At 41.7% G+C, this 20,811-nt stretch overlaps 1 protein-coding gene across 1 annotated transcript in view; it reads right to left on the bottom strand.

Annotated features, from left to right (window-relative positions):
• nphs1 (NPHS1 adhesion molecule, nephrin) overlaps positions 1-20,811 on the bottom strand; it is a 50,911-nt gene that overhangs the window by 3,772 nt on the left and 26,328 nt on the right. Inside the window, exons 5-24 of the mRNA XM_032518303.1 lie at positions 18,352-18,474; positions 17,655-17,736; positions 16,288-16,391; positions 14,397-14,518; positions 13,994-14,165; positions 12,629-12,786; positions 9,960-10,101; positions 9,405-9,529; positions 9,151-9,319; positions 8,861-8,990; positions 8,505-8,677; positions 7,653-7,793; positions 6,930-7,070; positions 5,058-5,179; positions 4,304-4,463; positions 3,992-4,148; positions 3,368-3,519; positions 470-581; positions 201-382; positions 43-72 (exon numbers count right to left, since the gene is read on the bottom strand). Coding sequence (XP_032374194.1) covers positions 43-72; positions 201-382; positions 470-581; positions 3,368-3,519; positions 3,992-4,148; positions 4,304-4,463; positions 5,058-5,179; positions 6,930-7,070; positions 7,653-7,793; positions 8,505-8,677; positions 8,861-8,990; positions 9,151-9,319; positions 9,405-9,529; positions 9,960-10,101; positions 12,629-12,786; positions 13,994-14,165; positions 14,397-14,518; positions 16,288-16,391; positions 17,655-17,736; positions 18,352-18,474 — 2,697 coding nt within the window. The remainder of the gene's footprint in view (positions 1-42; positions 73-200; positions 383-469; positions 582-3,367; positions 3,520-3,991; positions 4,149-4,303; positions 4,464-5,057; positions 5,180-6,929; positions 7,071-7,652; positions 7,794-8,504; positions 8,678-8,860; positions 8,991-9,150; positions 9,320-9,404; positions 9,530-9,959; positions 10,102-12,628; positions 12,787-13,993; positions 14,166-14,396; positions 14,519-16,287; positions 16,392-17,654; positions 17,737-18,351; positions 18,475-20,811) is intronic.

The raw sequence follows: 20,811 nt of genomic DNA, 5'->3' as shown, positions 1-20,811 counted from the left end.
GCCCTTAAGAGCTTTTTCAGGGAGTTGTGATAAAAGACTTACTCTCCTCTATTATGACTTCTGCTGGCCTCTCTGTAGGAAAAGAAACAAAACAAAAGAAACTTACATATCACACTTCTGAACATAATAAGCTAATATGTTAAATGTATTATAGATTATGAGATGGTTGTACAGTACAGTTCTTTTTACTCCAAACTGACCCATGGTGGTGATGGTGAGAACTGCATTGTTGTCAGCATAGCCACTCTCTCCAATTGCATTAATGGCATTGAGAGAGAAGTTGTAGGTGGTGACAGGCTGCAGGCCAGTGACGGTGAAGGTTGATGCTCTGGGAGGAAAGACGTCTATGTAGAGGAAACTGGCTGACTGATCTGAACGGTATCTGTCAACCGAAAGGCACGGTCAAGTACAATTCTTTTATTATGAAAAGGTCTCAATCTCAAACCAAGATCCTCCCTTGACATCTCACCTTATACGAAATCTTTGCTGCAAACCACCATTGAAGCTGGGGATCCACTCCAGAGTGACCGAGTTGTGGGTGACGTTGACTTGGCGAAACAACGTGGGAGGATCTGGGTGATCTGAGGGCAAAAGGAAAAGAAGAAATGTCTGGATTTTTTGTAAATACTGAAGAGAAGAATACATTCACTCGATGGGTGGCGATTTGAAAAGACTTGTGCCAAGAAAGAAGATGTTCGCCATGAGATAGTCAACTGGTTATAACTGCAGACGCTGAAATAATAACACCTGAGGCCTTGCTGGCCTATAAGAGCATGCCTTCCCTGCAATCCCTCTCTGCTTTGGGGCGGTTATGAATAGACATATTGTTATTACCAAAAGAGAGTGCAGAGCTGATGTTCTTCTTGATAGAAATGATAGAAGAAGAAAAACATGATATTCTTGCTTGTCCCATTGGTCATACAATTGTGTTTGAAAACACTATTATTATTAGATATGCATTTCAAAAGGAGCAGTAATAACTGTTTACCTCACAGCAAAATGTTTGATTTGACACATCACATATTTTTATGTACAATTGTATTTTAGGTCTGGAAGATATAAAGCAGAAAATTGATAATGGCGGCTGATGATAAAAAAAAATGAAAAAGGGTGAATAAAATTGAATCAGGGAGGATAGATAATCACCATGGTCAAAACTTGTCAGTGAGCCTCTTTGTTTTATCACAGTTTATTTCACAGGCGTTTGAAGAACATTTTTTGACAGCAACAGCTTTGTATTTTTTTTTTTTAACAGTGCACCACTGTTGTGCTTTTTTATTATGAATGATCAGGGAACATGGGGAGAGCCATTGCTGATCCCTTTCCCTATTTGTCCAATTTATCCAACCAAAGTCATGCAACAACAGATGAAGCCTCTTGATTATTATCAATATTGTGAACAAAGATCAAAGGAAGCTAACCAGGCCTTCAGTCCAACATGAGGCACCGTTTCAGTCAGGGTAGTGAAGGGAAAGTGGATTATTTTGCATTTGGAGTATGGGGGAAAAAAAGTGTGGTTTTGGGGGCGAGGGAGAGATAGTCAAGGAGAGAAGGAGGACAGATAGTTGAGCAGCAACATAAGAAGGGGATGCTCTACTCTTCTCTGACTCCAGGCTGCTGCCCAGTTTGCAGGGTAAATAATTCCCACTATCAGCTCTACTCATAAGATTCCAGGGCAAAGAGGTCAGCCTTATTGGGATCTCGTCTCCTTCAAATCCCAAAGAGCACCATGCTAAGGAAAGAAAAGCCTATCTCTTCCTCTAGAGCTCTAAAATGATAAGGAAGCATATACAATGTCTTATCACTGCGTCAGATTAATTTTGAAAATTCACAGCACTAACAAAATGACTGGAGAAAAACAGGGCCATTATTGGATTGTATTTTATGGTTTTTATAGTAAACATTAAATGTGTCCAATGATGGCTGTGGGCCTTTGCTGAAAGCAGGACTGTGTTGATAATGGTGGTGGCGCAAGGATACACTGGTGGCTTGAAGGCAGAAAAAGTCTAAGCATGCCGGGAGTGCAAAGCATATCACTGCAGCATTATCTGAGGGAGAAGTGAAGTACTGCTATAGGCTAAATGATAAGGGAGAGATAGAGCAATGGCATAAGTCCCTTAAAGGCTGACACTCAGGAGCAACAGCTCTCTCCAGTTTACAGAATTCGGCATGTTCAATTGGCCTCCTGCACTATTGTAATGTTGCTGGAAGAGGCTGATAAACCTTGGACAAAGCTGCATCGACACAATTATTTTGAGATGCTGCCAAATTAGAACCAAAGGAATAGTTTGTGTTTTACTGCCAAGTAGGTGATATGCATCATCCCTACATGTTGTGCACCCTAACCACCGACTTTGATCATTTGCCATTCATTTAAAGATGCATCAGGTGATGTTTGAGCACTAGGGAGCAAAGAGACTAACAACACTGATAGCAACACATGCCTGAAGTACAATACCGTAGGTTTACCAGGTTTCTTTAACAAACTATTACTTACACATCCACTTGCCTTGTAGCTCTGGTTTAGTCTGCCAACCTAATTTGGGTCTGTTCATCACTAGATTCTTGACCTTCTTCACAATCCACACCTTGAATTAGTCTCTTTAAACATTTCATGCTGGGCCGGTAGCGTACACTCTGCCTATTTGGTGGAAATTTGTCTGGCTCAACAGATTAGGATAAAGCTTGACATCCGTCTATGTTCCTCTCCTTTTGCTATCTCCTTTATCGAGTCTAGTGCTCCCCAGGACTGTTATGATTGGTTTGAAGAAATACAAAGATGTGTTTTTCCCCTATCCCAGAATAGATAGGTGGTGTAGCCAGACCATACTGCAGAGCTTAAACAGCGCTGTTGAGATAGGATCTGACAATGTAAGCATAGGTGGAAATAGCTGCTAATGGTTTTTAGATTGGGCACAGTGTAGTGATGAGAATGGAAAACCATATAGTTTATGTGCAGTCCAGATCACTAAAACGATGAGCAAAAAGCGTCTAAGAGCAGCTTAAGCTTTGTGGAACTGCATTGTGTCATATGATTTAATTACAATTTTTAAAAAACAGCGTGATGCATTTTAACATACAGTTGCCATCCTAGTAAAACAATGTTTCTGAATCTGGTGATTTTAAAACTGAGCTGAAAGGTCAAGTGTTCCTCTATGAAGAATGAAAAAGTTCATTTTCCCACATCTGAAGCCAAATAAAGAGTTGAAAGGCACATTGAATTATCCACATAAAATGCATTGCTAGAACACTGAGACAGGGTTCTTTTTCTCAGCTGGAGGAGTTGGTTTTCATAGGACAACTTCAGTCACCCAAGATCCCATATCATTACACACAGAAAAAAAGCATATGTACATAGATACCGTACTTGTGCTGACGAGTTGGATGTCTAGCTTGTCTTCCCCAAGTGAGTTGCGAGCAGTGCAGCTGAAGACAGCATAGTCCAGAGCTGCGCTCACATTTACAACTCTGACTGTGCTGGTTTGGAAGGAGCCCTCGTTCACAGTCTGCTCCTCATACCTACACACACACACACAGATACACAGACACACAGACACAGATACACAGACACACACACACACACACACACACACACACACACACACACACACACACACACACACACACACACACACACACACACACACACACACACACACACACACACACACACACACACACAAGTCCTGAGGCTGGAAGACAGCAGGGATTGTGATGTCCTGCAGATTGCACTAAGTCACCCAATTTCACACATCAAAGAAGCATTAAACAGGTATTTGCATAGTGAAAAGCAAAGGATAAAATGCTCTAAATCTGGATTTTGTGGTGAAAAAGCAGGAAATATCAAAAGAATATATCATATCAAGGTCAAACCTAATCTAATAATGAGGATTCATCAATATTTAACAAAATGCTGAAAGTAGTACCAAAGTTAAAAGTGAAAAGAATGGGAAGAAAAGAATTTACAATAGAACAATGTCTAATCTCTGACCTGTGGTTTGCAAAGTCCATAAGTACACCATTTTTTTCCCAAGAGAAGTCGACACGAGGAATACCTTCTGCCCAACACACAATCTCAGCTGTAGTGGTGCCATCCCCTCTGCTTGCTACCTTCCGCCATTGGACTCCTTTCTGAATCTGTGGTTTGACTTGACAAGACAAGATGGGCATGGAGGTTATTCATGCAGAAACCAGACATAATACGGAAGCATGTTCCCACAAATAAGTGTCTATGTATGTTCTGTTCCCCTCTGACAGTGACAATAAATACTACAAACTCATACAATAAATACTACAAACTCACATTGCACTATCAGCTGCACATCTACAGTGGCAGGGGGTGATATGCCATTATTGGCTGTGCACTGGTAAAGACCAGCATGAGCCCGAGTCACATTGTGGATGGTCAGAAGGCCATATTTGTCTTCCTGGGTCTCCTGTCCCACCTCCACCTCCCCTTCTCCCTGTGGAAGACAAAGTGAGGGGGAATAAGCGGCAGACAGCAGCTATCTCTCAAATCACACTCCCCTCCTCCTGTGTGAGGGCTGGAGTAGGAGAGTGGGGGGCTGTGAGCAGGTCAGGTAGGTAGACAGTGAGGGAGAGTTGAGCAGGTAACTGTCAGGGCTTGAGGGGGGGATGGAAAGGGCGTTGGGGGAACGAGCTCTGAGGACAGTGAAAGATAATGCCAAGGGTTGGAGAGCCAGCGGGAAAGAGAAAAGGAGGGGCTGTGCAGGTTGAAAGCGGAACAGGCAGCACTGCCAGGGGGTGGGTTAGACCGGAGAAGGCATCAGTAGATACAGAGACCACGCCACATTGACAAATGTGCCCTTTAGTCACGCAGCAGTAATGAAAGCTATTTTTCTGGATTTGGGCAGTGTGAGGAGCAGGAAGAGGTGGGATGGAAAGATAGTTAGAGCCAGTGAAATATGGTGCATCTATGCATTTAAATAGGCCTGTGATAAACGGTAAGAATGGATAACAGAAAGTAAGCCAGATAAAGGAAATATAATTCAGGGGATGTTTGTGTGGATGTGTGTGTTGTGTATCCGAGCTCTCACCAGCCATTTCCAAAAGAACATGTCAGATATAATGGGGTTGGCATCTGCCACACATATCAGATCTGCCGTTTCCCCCAGGTTCACTAACACAGGGTCTTTCTCTGCCTTGACACTGGGAGCATCTGAGAGTAAGACAAAGGGACAAGGCTTAGGCAGGACCAAAGGTTAACATGCCAACTTGGGACAAATCATTTGCCAACCTATTAAACAGGAATGCCGCATTGCTATAATTATTCTTACACTTGTACGCCTTTGAACTTGCTCATAACCCTGTCTTAATTGGCCTGTATGTTTCAGATACAATGCATTTAACCTCTCTATATGTTGGAAGATTACAGATGCTTCTGCAACTAAACTGACAATCTGTCATTTGACCCAGAAAGCCCTCCACTGACAGCACATTCCCATATTAGTACAGGCATTATGCAACATGACCTCATACAAATTGCAACAGAAACCCTTTTATTTATGTAAATTAGCCCATATTTTATTAGCTAGTGCTTCATTTGCATAATTTAACATAAATGTTGAGACAACTTGCAATACAATTTTTTTTATAATTAATTGAGGAAGTTTCATGGAGATATGCGTTAGTTAAAATATTTTCCCTATTTCCCTGTATTGTCTCCCATTAACATGGGCTACAATGGGAAATTGGCACCACCAATTTCCGTATTTTTCAATACTTTCCACTACTAGGATCTCTTAGGACTTTTTATATGTTATAGAGTCTTTTATGAGTAATAACTTTTGTCAGATGATTTTCTGTTGCAATTTGTGGGGGATTCACCCCTTTTTTCTCACAAAATACTTAAAATGGTACTAAATGGACTGTAACAGACTGACCAGTTACCCTCTCTCCATTAAAGTCTTCTATCTCTCTATCCTGACTGCAGTGCTCTTCTTCTTGTCTTTATTTGCCCAAACCTCAAAAGCTTTTTATACTTCCCGTGGGTGCCATGTATTCGCAACAATATAGCCATTAGTGCATACTTGTCTAAACCTATGTTCACACTTGAAGAACAGTGGAGGGAAACACTAGAGAGACGCAGACCTCTGGGTTGGTGGGATCCACCCATGTTGGCCTGCTAACCAAGACCGACGTTGTTAAGTGGGCTACACCACCACCTATAAAAGCTACTAGAATCCTCCATACATAATGAATATCTACAACTGTCAAGCCTAGTCAGATCAGGACAGCAGAATCCATTAGGCGTGTACCATGGGTTTTACTGAAACAGGCAGACCTACATTTTCAACACTTCCATTATTAAATCATCAGTATCAGGGCAGAGGGCCTGGAGCTCGAAGCCGAGCCTGGGGCAGCAGTGGAGATGCACGGCCTAATGAATGTGGCATGTGTTGCTGGGTAGGGGCTGAAAGTCAATTGTTAATGTCTGGGTGCGTCAGTATGTGTGGATACACTGATGTATCTGATACTGAGCAAATTTAGACCAGTTCAAAAACATCTAAAAATCCTACAGATTCAAATCCAATACACACACTGGACAAATATATGCAAAAGCAATTCTGCCCATACAGTATTTAAAGGCTATTCAACAAAGATAAATTATGCGGCAGACTTGTGACCAACAGGTAAACCTGCAAATCTGTTAGAATCTGAAAAAAAGATTTGATTATGGATGAATTGCAGAAATTGAATTAACTGGGGAACTTGTATTAATCCCTTACTAATCTAACTTGCTTTCAATGGTAGCTCCTTTGTATGGGTATTCAGATTCTTACTTTTAGTAAAAACTTAAAATGTTTACATTTATTTTGTTTTAATGATTACATACTGTAGAACACTTCAACATAAATTAAAAAAACTCTAAACGTGTGTGGCATGTCATGATGCATGTAGGTCCTTACACTGAACGTCCAGCACGACGGAGGTTTGGTTGACACCCTCATCATTTGAACACTTGACTGTGTAAACTCCGGCATTATTCCTCGTCACATTCCTGATTTCCAGTGTGTTGTCATCTGACCAGTTGTAGCGCAGATACCCCACTTTCCAAAAACATGGACGGACACACACACACACACACACACACACACACACACACACACACAAAACAATGGTAAATTAAGTATTCATTACATGCTCATCAACCATGTGTCCTCTGGCCACTGGTCTCTAAGTGACATCTAATCCTGCATTATTGATTGGCCTGGCTGGATTCCCACATCAAGCCAACAATGGGCTGTGTGAGAGTAACCTCCTGTACAACAGCAGTCAAAATGTAATAGGTGTGTTTCCACATTCAGGATACAGTCATTTTCATGGTGGGGGCTGCGTATGATGGAGCTAACAAAGTTAACAGAGAAAGAGAGTGGGTGCAGCAGGGCCCTGATGACACAGGCCTGGAGGAGAAGCCAGGTTTAGAACCGTTGTGTTGTATTCAGGGAGACAGCAAACCTCATTTAGACTGCATACATTAGAGCCATAATGAGAATCACATTTGGCAGAGTCCCATGCTGGCTAACCTGCCATGTTTTATTCAGACCCTGAATGGCAGAGCTGAGTGCTTACTTGCTGGCTCAGCTCAACTAGGACCTGGTTTATAGAGCCATCACACAGCCCTGGATCACCTTTGACCAGCTTCTCCCTGCGGTGCAGCCAAATGCAGGAGACCTCCTCTGGGTTAGCTGAGACCAGCAATGGGATGGTTGCTATGTCGTTCTCCACCACCTGAACCTTTGTTGGCTGCTCTGGGCTAAACTCTGGTGGGTCTGACACAGAAACCACACAGAAATTCAGCTACAGTAAGTTGGATTTACAGCAAAAATACACAAGCAGAGGCCTGTAGACATATTCTGGCGCACAGAATGACAAGAACCAGCAAGAGAGAACACAAAGTCATACAAAACATGTTATGCATGAAAGCAGAAAGAGACACTAATGAGAGTCAAACCAGTAGAAAGTCGACATCCCACCAATTGTTCCAGATCTAACCAACTTCACATGCTTAGACTACGGGGGAGTAAGGCAAAGCGGGAGGGAAAGGGACATGCATTGAAATGACGAGTGACAGTACTGTTGTCCAACTGCAGCTCTGCACAAACACATAGTGACATTCCTTCATGCTCTTACACAGTATCAAGCTTTGAAGCAGCGGCTGGCTGCTGCCCGTGAAATGGCATCAAAGACAAACATGGCCATGCAGCAAAGCAAATGCACAATTAGGACACACTGCCGCCGAAGCTCAACAGACCCACAAATCGCAACAAAGATTTTCAGTAAACAAAAAGCACAAACATACTATGTACACTTACATTTCTGTGCAAAAATACAGCAGTAAAGCAGCTTACGCCATCATAGATCATCAATATGCATTGTTTAGGATTCATGCAAACCATATCTCTTGGCCAATCCCCAAGCAGAATAAGGACAACAAACAACTCAAGAAAAATAAATAAATAAATGATTCACCCTCGACTTACAAAGCACATTGAGTTTAAAGAATGTGTTAGCCCCCTCCGCTAGCACCGGACTGTAGGCCTGGCAAATGACCCTCTTGTTGTGATGCTGTGAACTCAGATTCAGGGATAGAGAACTGTGCACTGACACACCACCAAAGTGAGCTTTCTTGGGTGGCTGCTCCACTCCCTGGAAACTAAGACACAAATTGTATCCAGCAAATCGAATCAACAGGGGAAAGTTCATCATGAATATTGTCACATGTAACAGGATAAAAACAACAATCATTAGCCAAATTATTTTACAAAAAATTGTTCTATAATCTATCAAGATACGTCATTGTCTGCTATAGGCCTTCCCACCCACTGCCTTGCCAAACCTGAGTGCACCCACGCTCCAGGAGATGCTGGCCTTAGGGTTACTGCTTCCAGATTGGCACTCCAGAGTAAGCATCTGACCCCGACGTAGCTCCTCCTGTTTGGTTGAGATCTTCATACTTATTGCTGTAACTGGAGAGCCATGTACACACAATCTTAACTTGCTGACACTATCAACATGAAAAGTACAAAAGGATGTGGCTGAAAGTCTCTGTGAATCGGTTAATATCAAATCAATGTATGTGATTTTGTGCTTTTCGCTCAGCTGTGTTAGAGCTCCAGTCAAACTCACAGTTAACCATGAGCTTAGTGTGGGCAGAGATTGTCTTCTTTGCTTTATTTGTGGCATCACAGCGGTAGGTGGCCATGTTGTCACTGGCCGTCAGGACCAGGACCAGTTCTCGAGCCACACCACGATCAAAGGATGTCTGTTTCAGTGCATCGGACAAAGCCTTTCCATTCTAAAACAGGACGGAAGGATATTACACAGAGGAATGTGCATGTACTTAAGACATGCAGACAGAAATGTTTACGGTACACACTAACCTTGAACCAAGTCAGCATCCCAGGGGGATTCCCTCCAGTGGAGAAGCAGATGAGACGGACTGTGGTCCCTGATCGGAGGGGGACATCTTGAGGGGGAGTATCGAGCCACACCTTTAGAGGTGGGTCTGTGGTTAAAAAAATAAATAAAAAAATATATAAACAAGAGTTTGAAATTTTGTAGAAGCCAGTTGTTAATACTGGATTAGGTTGTATTTTTGTATTTTATTGACCATCACTGGAAGTCAATATACAATATACAATATTTTCAATTTGAAAATCTGTACAAAAAACATTTCCTCCAAGTCAAATATCACAAAGCAGGCCTGGAAAAAAGTTCCACATTCTGTATTTGTCAAGAGCTATATTTAATTTTTTTTTCTTTATACATTTCTTGACACTCAAGAAATGTTGTAATTACAATTGACTCGTCCTCAACCACAATGGATGTGTTTTTGATAAGAAGTACTACCGAATCAAAATTTAATTTTCCTTGGGGATTTATGCTATTTATTTATTTACTAAAGTAGAACAATTTAAAGACTTAAGCTTACTTACAATAGACATTGAGTATGGAGGTCTGTGACTTGGAGAAGTGTGTGCCCTGGTTGAAAGCCTCACAAGTGAGTTTCAGCCCATCATCCTCCCTGGAGACTATGTGGGTCATGTTGGATATGGTTATCATCCCACCATTGTCTCCCTGCAGACACAAGACACACATGACAGTTCAGTCGGGGGACAAAAAGCCTTGGTCTCTGGCATTCTCAGTCTTAGGTGAGAGAGAGGGGAACAAATCAGGAGGAAAAACAACCTGCACTGGTTTGTCTTGGTGAAAACAGATGGCAAATTAGCTGCTGTAATGACTGATGTGGTGCATGGTCTGTGATAAATAAGCATATTCATCTGACTCCCCTGCTTTGCACACTGTTATCAATTGAGCAAAGCATCATTTTGCACCTGCCTGATAGTGGTCATGCCTGTGCATCACATCTGGTTATTAAAACCATTATTGTGGTGATTACTGTAAAAGCCACAGTCAGAAAGACTAACAAAGACCCTGGACAGGAGCGTCAGTCTTCATTAACCTCACACTGTTTCAGATGCATTAAGGCTCACACACAGCACGCTGAGTGCCTTGTGTAAGATCAAATGAAAATGCTGCTGCCAGATGAATAAAGAGCTTGTTTAATAATACTCATCTTCTGTGTCAGCTTTTATTCACTTTGATCTTATTAAAATACACAAAAGAGGAGAACAGCGGCAGAATACTCTTTTTGGAATCGGCAGCTTATTCATCTGCAAAGCTGCAGCAGGTCTATTGAGACACGCTGCTCATGGTCATACCTTTTCCTTTCATCTGTAAAGGTTCACGAGGTCACATTTCATTTTGAAGATTCTTTTTATTAAATGGGAGGCCTTTTAAAAGTTTTTTGTTGGTACCCTAAAGGCAAGCTTGACTGAAGGACAATGCTTCTGCACTTTATCTTTTGTGCCTTTTGCCTTGTGTTCACAAAAAAAGAAACAAAAACATACAGTTTTTTAGCATTCTCTTTAAACTGGCAAGCATGATCACCAATTATAAGTCTGAATATGTACACGGTCTAGTGCCATTCAGAATCAGAATCTGGTTTATTGCCAAGCAGGTTTTCAAATACAAAGACTTTACTTTGGAATTATGGTGCATAGACAAGCAACACACATTACATTTCATTTAGCTGACGTTTTTATCCAAAGTGACTTACAATTGCTATACCGTAAATGTGTCAGAGGGTTACAACTAGGGGTTAACAGTCTTGCTCAGGGACACATTGATATATCACAGTGGGAATCAAACCCAGGTCTCCCACACCAAAGACACATGTCATGTCAACTGTGCCATCACCACACATAAAAAAAATATATAAAAAGAAATCCAATTTAAAATTTCAAAATTTATACAAGGTAATAATGTATCAAAAGTTAGGAAGGAATGTGTAAGAATATATTCTAGGGCAGAGGTCCCTCATATATGTGTCCCTTAGAATACTTTGACGTAGTCTTTTTTTTACACTTCTATTATGTTATGTGAAAGAAAAACACAAATAATCAACAAAGATATATGTAATACATTAAAAAGGAACTTAGACATTGTATTATACTATCTATACACACAGGTTTTTCGCAGAGTCTAAGATAAAATCGTATTAATTGAACTATGACGTTTTTTATCACAAAACATTTCTAATTCTTACGTTATAATAAATTAAATGAATCTGAAAACCTTTCGCGGACCCACTGGCAGAATGCCATGGACCCCACTTTGAGAATCACTGTTTTAGGGGATGTGCAAAGGTTCATAGTGTTAAGATTAAAAAGAACAATGGACTAAAAGCAATGTACAGAGACAATAGTTCAAAAAGATGCAACAGAACTTCCTCAAACTCAATTGCAATAACTTTCAAATCCTTATCATTGGTCCAAGTTCCCTCACTCACTCCACCCCAATCATCTCACTCAACACAGACGACTCCATCGTCATCTCCTCCACCCGGGTCCGCAACCTCAGAATTAACCTCGACCCCACCCCTCCTGTTCCTACCCCACCTTAACCAGGTTACGAAATCTGCCTTCTGCCTTTTTATTGAGGTGGAAACTTCAATAACATTCCCCACCTCCAGCCCTCCATGTCCTCTGCCGCTGCTGAAACATTTATCCAGTCCCTCATAACCAACAAGAACCTCAATAAACTCCAATATATCCAAAACTCTGCAGTCTACATGCTCACTGTCACACACTGCAATGACCAAATCACCGCTGTCCTTCAAGACCTCCACTGGCTCTCAGTTAAACGGCCTTCCCAAACACTTCCTAGAGGCCAGCATCCTGCCTATCTTTAAAACAGCACCGAAAATTCACCTATTTTAACTAGATTGGCACAGCCCCGCCAGCCTTATTACATTATTTTTTTGTTTTCTTTATGATCTTTTATTCTGCCACCTTGAGTACCTAGAACATCACTTTATAAACTTGATGTATTTTCATTATTATTATTATTATTGTAGACAGATGGGAAGAAGTTAATGTAATGAGTAGTGACTATGGAGGAAGGGGGGGGGCGGGGGGGGGGGGGGGGGGGGGGGGGGGGGGGGGGGGGGGGGGGGCGATGTGATTGTTTTGCATTGTTTTTGTCTACATGCTTAGACCAATAGATTTAAACCTTGTGCTAATTGTGTGCTGTGTTGTCCCACCTCTTTGATAGTTACAACACTGCTGTTGAGCTCCTTGTAGCCCAGCCACCAGCGGATCTGAACAGGCGGATTACTGGAGGTGGTGTAGCAGTTCAGAACCAAGTCCTGCCCCTCGATGGTTGTAAACTCACCCAACAGTGTCACCTCTTCAGGCTCAACTGTTGTACGCACACACACACATAGTTGGACAAACATACAAAGACAAGTCAGGAAAAATATCCATTTTATTCGATTTGGCCTATGAATAGTACATTCAACAGCTACCTATTCTGATCACAGTAGCAGCGCAACTATTTTTGGATGTGAAACACAGCTGTATCAAGGTTGAGAAGGGAAATCACTTTGAGTGGCAACTTGTTTTCTCAGGAGGTTTTCAATGTGGTTTTTTAAAGTCTGCTTCCTTTTAACCAGAGGGGGAGACGGGGTACAATCGCTGCAGGCAAAGTGATGCAGCAGCATAAAGCCTTCGGGGGAATACAATGACTGGGGACTGAGCTGGCAGACATGGGGAAGGAGGGGTCATGTATGTAAATCTTTATACGTATTAGTGTCTTTCCCACATTGAACACAGAATGGGATGCATTTGTGCATAACACACATTTGTGCATACCACACACAAAGACTATTAAGCAGGTGCCATGAGGTAAAAGAGGCCTATTCATATTACACCAGTGAGACGTATTCTGTGCCCTCTAGCTTCTACCAGTGCCTAGAGCGCAGTCAGCAGCTCATTTTCAACATCCCTGAATGGATGACTGTGAGGCATGGCACCAGGTTCTTTGGTGGCTTTGAGAGAAAAGGAGTGGCACTGGAATAACTTCAGACACTTTTATATAGCATGAGGTTTCTGCAAGGACCCATCTTAATTCAAAGCATAAATAGGTGCACCAATCACCCGGCGTTTAAAGCTCTGACTTACATTATCTGGCTCTGTAGTGGAAATCAGGCTAGGCGGCTGAATATTAATTCTGTATTTGTTTTATTGTTGCTGAAACAAACATTTTATATTCAGAGAGAAAAGTATAATCTATTAACCATTGGCGTTGCCATCGCACAAAGTGTAGGCTTTACTGCCTCAGGATTGTGCATTGAAGCAATTCAGCTTAATTAGCGTAGCAGCTATGAAAGAGCATGCAGTGATACTAATCTGGAGGCAGTCAGAAATATGGGCTGCAGCCATAATAACCATTAGTTTCATTAATGATATTAGCATTAGAATTTATGCTGGGACAGCAAAATAATTGGTTTTGGAGGTAAATCTATTATATTCTTCCGCCTCATGCCCATATCCTAAATAATCCTTTACTTAGTGTAGGTGTGTGTGTTCCAGAGCTGTGCACTATATTCAGCATAATCTTCACTCACAGAGCACAGTGATTTTGCGGCTGACAGACAGAGGTGACAGCGACACCAGATTGACGCTCTCACAGCACAGCACTGCCTGATTATCTGCGGGGGTGATCTTCAGGTAGAGGATACTGATGGACTTCTGTGCCTCAATGTCCTTTTTCCAAGTTGTGGACAAAACTTCTTTATTCTGACGCACAGATGAACACATAAAATTAAAAAAAGTTAACATCAAGAGAATATGTGTGAATAATTGCAAGGCTCCACATTGTGCATGCATAGAACAGCAGTAGCCAGCAGAATAACAGAAGCCACTAACTTTGGGGAACTTAGACTGAAAGTTGTTGAACTAAAATAGCTCATTTTGCCAGAATGACAGTGTGTTACAAAGCCTCCTTAACAGATGGTGCCAAAGATTTACCTTGGTCCAGTGGAGAGTGGCTAGGGGGTTTCCACCATGAGACACACACTCCAACACGAGAATTCTCCCCGCTTTGACTTCCTCTCTCTCCAGACCTACAATAACTGGAGGCTGAGGAGGGACTGCGCAGAAACAAGAGACAAAAATAAAAATGGATTTGACAAATGCGAACGGCATAGAAGGCAATACAAATTGAAAGAGAAAAAGGAAAGAGAAAGGATGTAGTAACTTGGGAAACAGGTATGGAGTGACTAACAATAGGATAACATAAAAAAGAAACTGCAATGCGATGAAAACACTCTTGGCAATTGAGTATGGAGCATTCCTCTTTGTTGAGACAAGGCCAATAAATTGGGCACATTTAACATGACTGCGGGATAAGAGGTCCAGATCTGATGAAAGCATTATGTATTAAGGGAGCAGTGAGCTGGATCCAGTCCATAAAGCAAAATAACCGATGTTCAAACAGTAATAAGGCAACGTGAATTATGAATAAATTACAGCCCCCTTGAATAAAATATACGTAGTAAATAGAGGAGGACGGGCCTTTGTTATTGCTGCAATCAGTTTCAGAGGGCAGTCTGCAGACCCCGGGCCAGTGTGACAAATTGCTACCTTGCTAATAATCTGGCTGGCTGAAAATGGCCACCGTGCTGGCTTTGATGGGCTGGCATGCTGAGTAAGACTGCAGTGGTGGTCCCAAGTTCTGCAACATTAGCACTTAGCACAAAGCCCATGTTGTTTAATACAGAGCAGAAAGACAGAGAGGAAGGGAGGAGTGCTCACACTTATTGGGGTTTGTTAAAACAGCGGCAGCGGCTTCTAATGTGGAGGAGTATAGATAGAGACAACATTAAGGTGTCTAGTCAGTCTGTGGATAATACGGCAGTTGAGCTGGAGGGAGCGCTTGCTGCTGAAGGTGTCAGCAGCTTTGCTCCACTTTAATCAACAACATGATTTAGGCCTGGGAGAAGCAGGTGGTTAGACTCTCAGGCCTTAACAATCAATTACTTCAACTGACCAACAGAGTAGAAAACACTAAACCAACTGTAGTAAACAGTAGCTGAGGTGGCACACTGTTTAAGGATTCAGCAAACATTAGCTTTCCCTGTTGCCTTGCCAAATAAGAGGAAAAAGAAATGAGAGCCAGAGACAGCATGTGTGTCAACTCACCTTTGTGTGTTGCAGTAACAATTTTATTATACAATACCACGCAGGTTGTGACAAAAACCTGAAGGAAAAAGCAACAGAAACTGCCTCCCAAACTACCTCAGTGTAATTTTGATTTGAGCTGATGAGCACAAACGTAGCTGGGATAGTTGTGTAGGATTCATTAGTGTAAGCTGTGGTGGCCTTAGCTTTACCATATTAGTTAATATAATGTTAAACAATTCAGTACTTGAAGCCTCGCTGATATAATCTATCTCAGTTGGTCTAATAAAGGGTTGGTGTGTTTTGGTTCACATTAGGGAAATAAGACTAAGGGTGTAGATAATTTTAAGATTACTGAATAAAACAGTAAATCTAAACTAAACTAATTCAAATTTAATTGCAAGGTTGGTGTGTGATTTTACACTTTTGTGAACACTATACTGCGGTTTTGCAGTAAGAGAACAGCCTAGAACTCCTGCTTTGGTCATATCAATCTCAGCCCACCAGGGGCAGCCTTGTGAGCTGAAGGCAGTCACACCGATGTTATCTTGAAGTAGGTGTGAGTTTGCCTTCAGGTTGAATGTTTCTCCTGGACCACTAACACAGACTGAGTGCACAAGGCCGGATACCTTTGGGTCTCCCTGAGGTTGGGTTCCTGTGTGGTTTGTACACAAGGATGTTTTTCTTTTTTGGGGGGGGGGGGTTGACTGTCAGTTTACAGAAAGGTTGAGACACTCACATTGCACGCTCATGGTCATTTTTGTCTCCACAGGCCGGAAAAGGGCGGGATTCTTGGCATGACATGCCAGCTGCCTCCCGTTGTCAGAGCTCAGAGCGGTGACTCTTTGGGAGGTAACAGAAAGACAAAATGAGAAGGATAAAAGACTTGACCCAAACATAAACACGTGGAAACACGTACAGTCTATGTATATGTACTTCTTTTTGTAGGAAAACGCCTCCTGACACTAAGCAGTATTTTTACTGTTGTTGTACAGCAGCTGATGGAGGTGAATCTTGTTTTCACTACTTTATGCACAGTTTGATAGTTTATTCCAGTGGTTCCCAATCTAGGAGTCACACGAAAAGTGTGAGGGATAATTTTTCTAGCTTTTTCTCAAATCTTTGCTTTTTTTGAAATATTGCATAGTTTGTGAGAAAAAAGTTATTTAAATAAACCATCTCAGGAGTTTAAAGGGGGAACGTTTTTTTGGTGGAAGTGCTTAAAAATCAGACACTTGAAACAAAAAGCCCCCGCTATACACAGATTTATTTTTATAAGGTATCACAACCTTAAAAGGTTGGAAACCACTTTCATTGTGTTTTATAATGTATCTTAATTTGAAAAATAACAAGTAACTATAGCTGTCAGATAATGCAGTGGAGTAATAAATACAATATAATCCTGTTAAATGTAGTTAAGTAGTTGTTATTTGCATGAAATGAAAATACTCAAGTAAAGTACAGTACTTGAGTAAATGTAATGTTGTGTAAATGAACAACACAGTAGTCAGCAACTTTCCACCACAAAATGCACTTGGTGATGTACATTAAAAGATACACAAGTCCCTTTAATGCAGTGGATTTATTCTGAGCTTAGTTTACTTTCTTAGTTTATGTCTTCTATATATCAAATTACAGTACAATTCAACCCTAACATGGCCCACTGCTGCGTACTCTCAGTGCGAACATGAGGAATGAGCATCAATATTACTTAAGACCTAGGCTGTTCTGCAATAGAGCCGAACACTATTGCAGCTCCTCAGTACCAATGTTATCTCAGGATATGACAAGAGGTTATTATCTTTGACACAGAGGAGACAAGCAGGATTAAAGTAATCTAGGGCCCTGTTTAATGTATAGGCACCTGGCTACTGGCGAGGATCGGATCTGTCTCGCTGCCGGAATGTAATTTTGTGCATTTGACAGAAGCTAATTCAATCGCACGGTGCCACAACAGTTCGCTGTGTGCAGAAATTCATTCATTGCACTCACTGAGAAAGAGGGAAAAAATAAGAGCGGGGTGAAAACAAGGGAAACAAAGACAGACTTGGAGAGATTGAACAGGTCGCAGAGAAAAATGAGTCTGGCAGGCGGGAAAACACATACGTTGCTTCAGCATGCGTGTTCAGGAGCTTATCCTTTGAGCCAGACATGTTAAAAGACTCTACACCTGTCAGCTCGACTCCATCTAAAAGACACAATAGGGAGGGAAGGAACACAAAAGGGAAGATGTTATGTGTAAATTTGTTAATGTGAAACAAAAACATTGGTGTTCACATGGAAAGTAATTAGCATACCACAGTCTCAACCGATCTTAGAATTGAAATCAAATCAGTGTTGAGATTACAATATGACAAACATAATTACATTTTACTGAACACAATATTCTGTAGACGCATTCACACCAAGGAAAAATATCTCTCCCTCTCCATTTCAGCAATATAAAGTATAATAGGTGTGACGGGAGAGCAGAAGACAAAAACAGAAAATGTTGTAAACAACTAATAACTTGTGATACATTCACTGTACATGCATTTGTAAAAGTCAATGGGAATTGGCTGGCAGGCTATTTCCTCCCACACAGATTTTGCTCTTTTCAACTCCGCCGTTTAAAGACTATGAAATAAGAGATCTTTACTGAACTTGAGCTTTTACTTTGCAATGTTTTTACGTTTTAATATTCAGGTTGCGACCTATCAAGTTCTCAAAATGTAGATTATCAGAAAGGCTGTTGCCCTTTTATCCAACCCGTCAAGCTGACCATTTCTGTCACATTTAGTGCAGGTGAAAGGGGGGGACTCACCTTTATAAAGTGTGATTTCAGCCATGGGCTTTGCATCAGGGGCAATACAGGTGACAACGTATTTCTTCCCTGCCGTCCAAGGTGTTGCCATGTCCACTTCAAAGTATGGCTTGGAAGGAGGAACTGAATGAGAGACAACAGCTCAAATTTCATGTTTATCACATCATTAACCTCAGTCATCACATTAATCTTTGGTTAGAGAAAGCTGGCGCTATCACAAATATTAGCTTATGTAATGATATAATAAGCACTCGCAACATTTGGGAGTGACTGGAATGTCACACTGTTAGCTTTTGAGTGATTTACTACAGCGAGGTTTAATGTTCTGTTGAGTTTGAATACAAACTGTGGACAAGAAGAGAATACAGAGATGAAACAGTGATGAAACCGATCAACTGCTAATCTATCATAGCAAACACCAAACATTTCTCTTCTCAGATCACCCACAAGCTAAATATGTACTTTCTGGACTGATCAAAGCAGGCTTCACTTCTCCACTGTTCTACTCTACACTCCTTTTATCTGACCATAAATAAGAATCCCAGAAAAAAAACATAGCTTTTAACACAAGGGACCGGAAATTGTTTGGCAGTAAATTGAAAAATCTGTCACCAACTAGCCTTCAAAGGGATTTCTGGAGATCGGTGAGCACTCTTTACCAAGACTATCAGTTCAATCATGCACGCACACACACACACACTTTAGAAACCTGTGTGTATATTGTGCTAGCTTTTAGCAAGTGGGTGAGCCTGTAGAATGACAAACTATGGTTACTGTTAAGGTTGTTTTTCTTTCATCAGAGATCAAGTGCAAAGGCTGCATGGGTTCAGAGAACAGAGAGTAGGAAAGTACAGGAAGGATACGTGTGTGTGTGTGTGTGAGAGAGAGACATGAAAGACTGGCAAAGGCGTAAAGAGATATGGCAAGAATGAAAAGTGAGTGTAAGACAAGCTGCAGAAGGGAGTAGGGGCACGAAGATCGCTGCTGCTGAATTTGGAGATAAAGCCGCTGCTAATGTGCAGGTGAACAGCTGGACCACAACAGCAACCAAACCAGCCTGCCATCAAGCTCCTCTCCATTGCTTTGGCACACAAAATCAATTCCTTGGCCACTAGGAGGAGCTGTTGCTGTGTGCAGAGTCGCCCATTGGCTCCAGTCTGCTATTGAGACAGATGAGATGTGGCTGCAGCTTCAAACTGATTTAAAAGAAGCAATTGAATCTGTGTGGACTGTGATGGGTTACCCAGAGCACTGCAGAGGCGCACGCTGCAATAATGAGATGCATTTGTTTGTTCCCCCCCTCCCTTCCTCTTCCCTGAGAAGATGACTGGGCCATGCATCTATTGACAGCCCCTGCACTCTCAATCTACTCAGGGCCGCACAATTCAACATAGGCGCATCACTTGTTGTGCTCGAGGAGCGTCTGGCAGCCTAACAAATCCTAAAATAAGAATAATGATATGTTCGCAAATGAGGCAGGCAGGTATCTAATTTTTTCCACGCTCGGTCATGCTGGCCCGGTCTTTATCTCTCATTCACTCCATCATCCCTCTCTAGCAGCCCAATTCACCCTCCCCCACTCCCCCCGCCACTACCCTTCTTGACCACTGCATTTAAACTGCAGAAGTGTGGGGGAAGGTGTGTTCCACTTGGGAATTAAAGGCTGCCATCCATCACATCTGCAAATAATGTGACCCAATCAGCCCAGTCAGGATGAACATTTGTCCAAATGTAATAGCACATGTGGACAACAACAAAACACACTCTATTCAATTTACTAGACATGCACTCAGAGCAAAGAACAGACAGCAAACAAGCGGTTCTCTCAATTAACTATTTCTGCCTCTTCTTTGTCTACCTTCCTGTCAGCGTTTTTTTTTTTTTTAATTTTGTCTCCCTGTCTCTTACTCTATTTCTAGCCCTATCTCTTTTATTAAAGTATATGAACACAGTAATAGATAGATTGATAGAAACAGGGAGCTGCAAAAGTTGATTTATTAGACAAATACAGACGGATGGATGGATAAGGCAGATAAGAAGCAGATTAGCAGACACATCAATATGCATATCCACCTTTCTCTCTCATTCACATACAGATGCACCACACTCTCTTCCCTCCTTTGCACACAAACACCCAAAGATAAACTCAAGTCTACAGTGCACGCAGATTAGCATGCACAAACACACTGACACAAGTGAGCTAGTGTGCAGACAAGCTACATTCATCTCACTTCAATCTAAAAACATGCGCCAGTGTGTGCACAGTCTAACATGCATTACAACGCTGATTCTCCAGAACACTTTTGGAGAAGGCCCAGAGGATAAAACAGTCTATTTTTTGTCCAGATCAGACTTCTCAATACCACACAGACACAAATCATCGGTTTCATCTCTGGAAGATAAAGATTGGCTACACACATCCATGGACAAGGATATATTCTCTCACACACACACACACAC

This window comes from Etheostoma spectabile, chromosome 6 (assembly GCF_008692095.1).
Source record: "Etheostoma spectabile isolate EspeVRDwgs_2016 chromosome 6, UIUC_Espe_1.0, whole genome shotgun sequence".
Classification (NCBI taxonomy): Eukaryota; Metazoa; Chordata; class Actinopteri; order Perciformes; family Percidae; genus Etheostoma; species Etheostoma spectabile.
The sequence above is the reverse complement of the archived record's forward strand: the minus strand, read 5'-3'. Positions and strand labels throughout refer to the sequence as shown.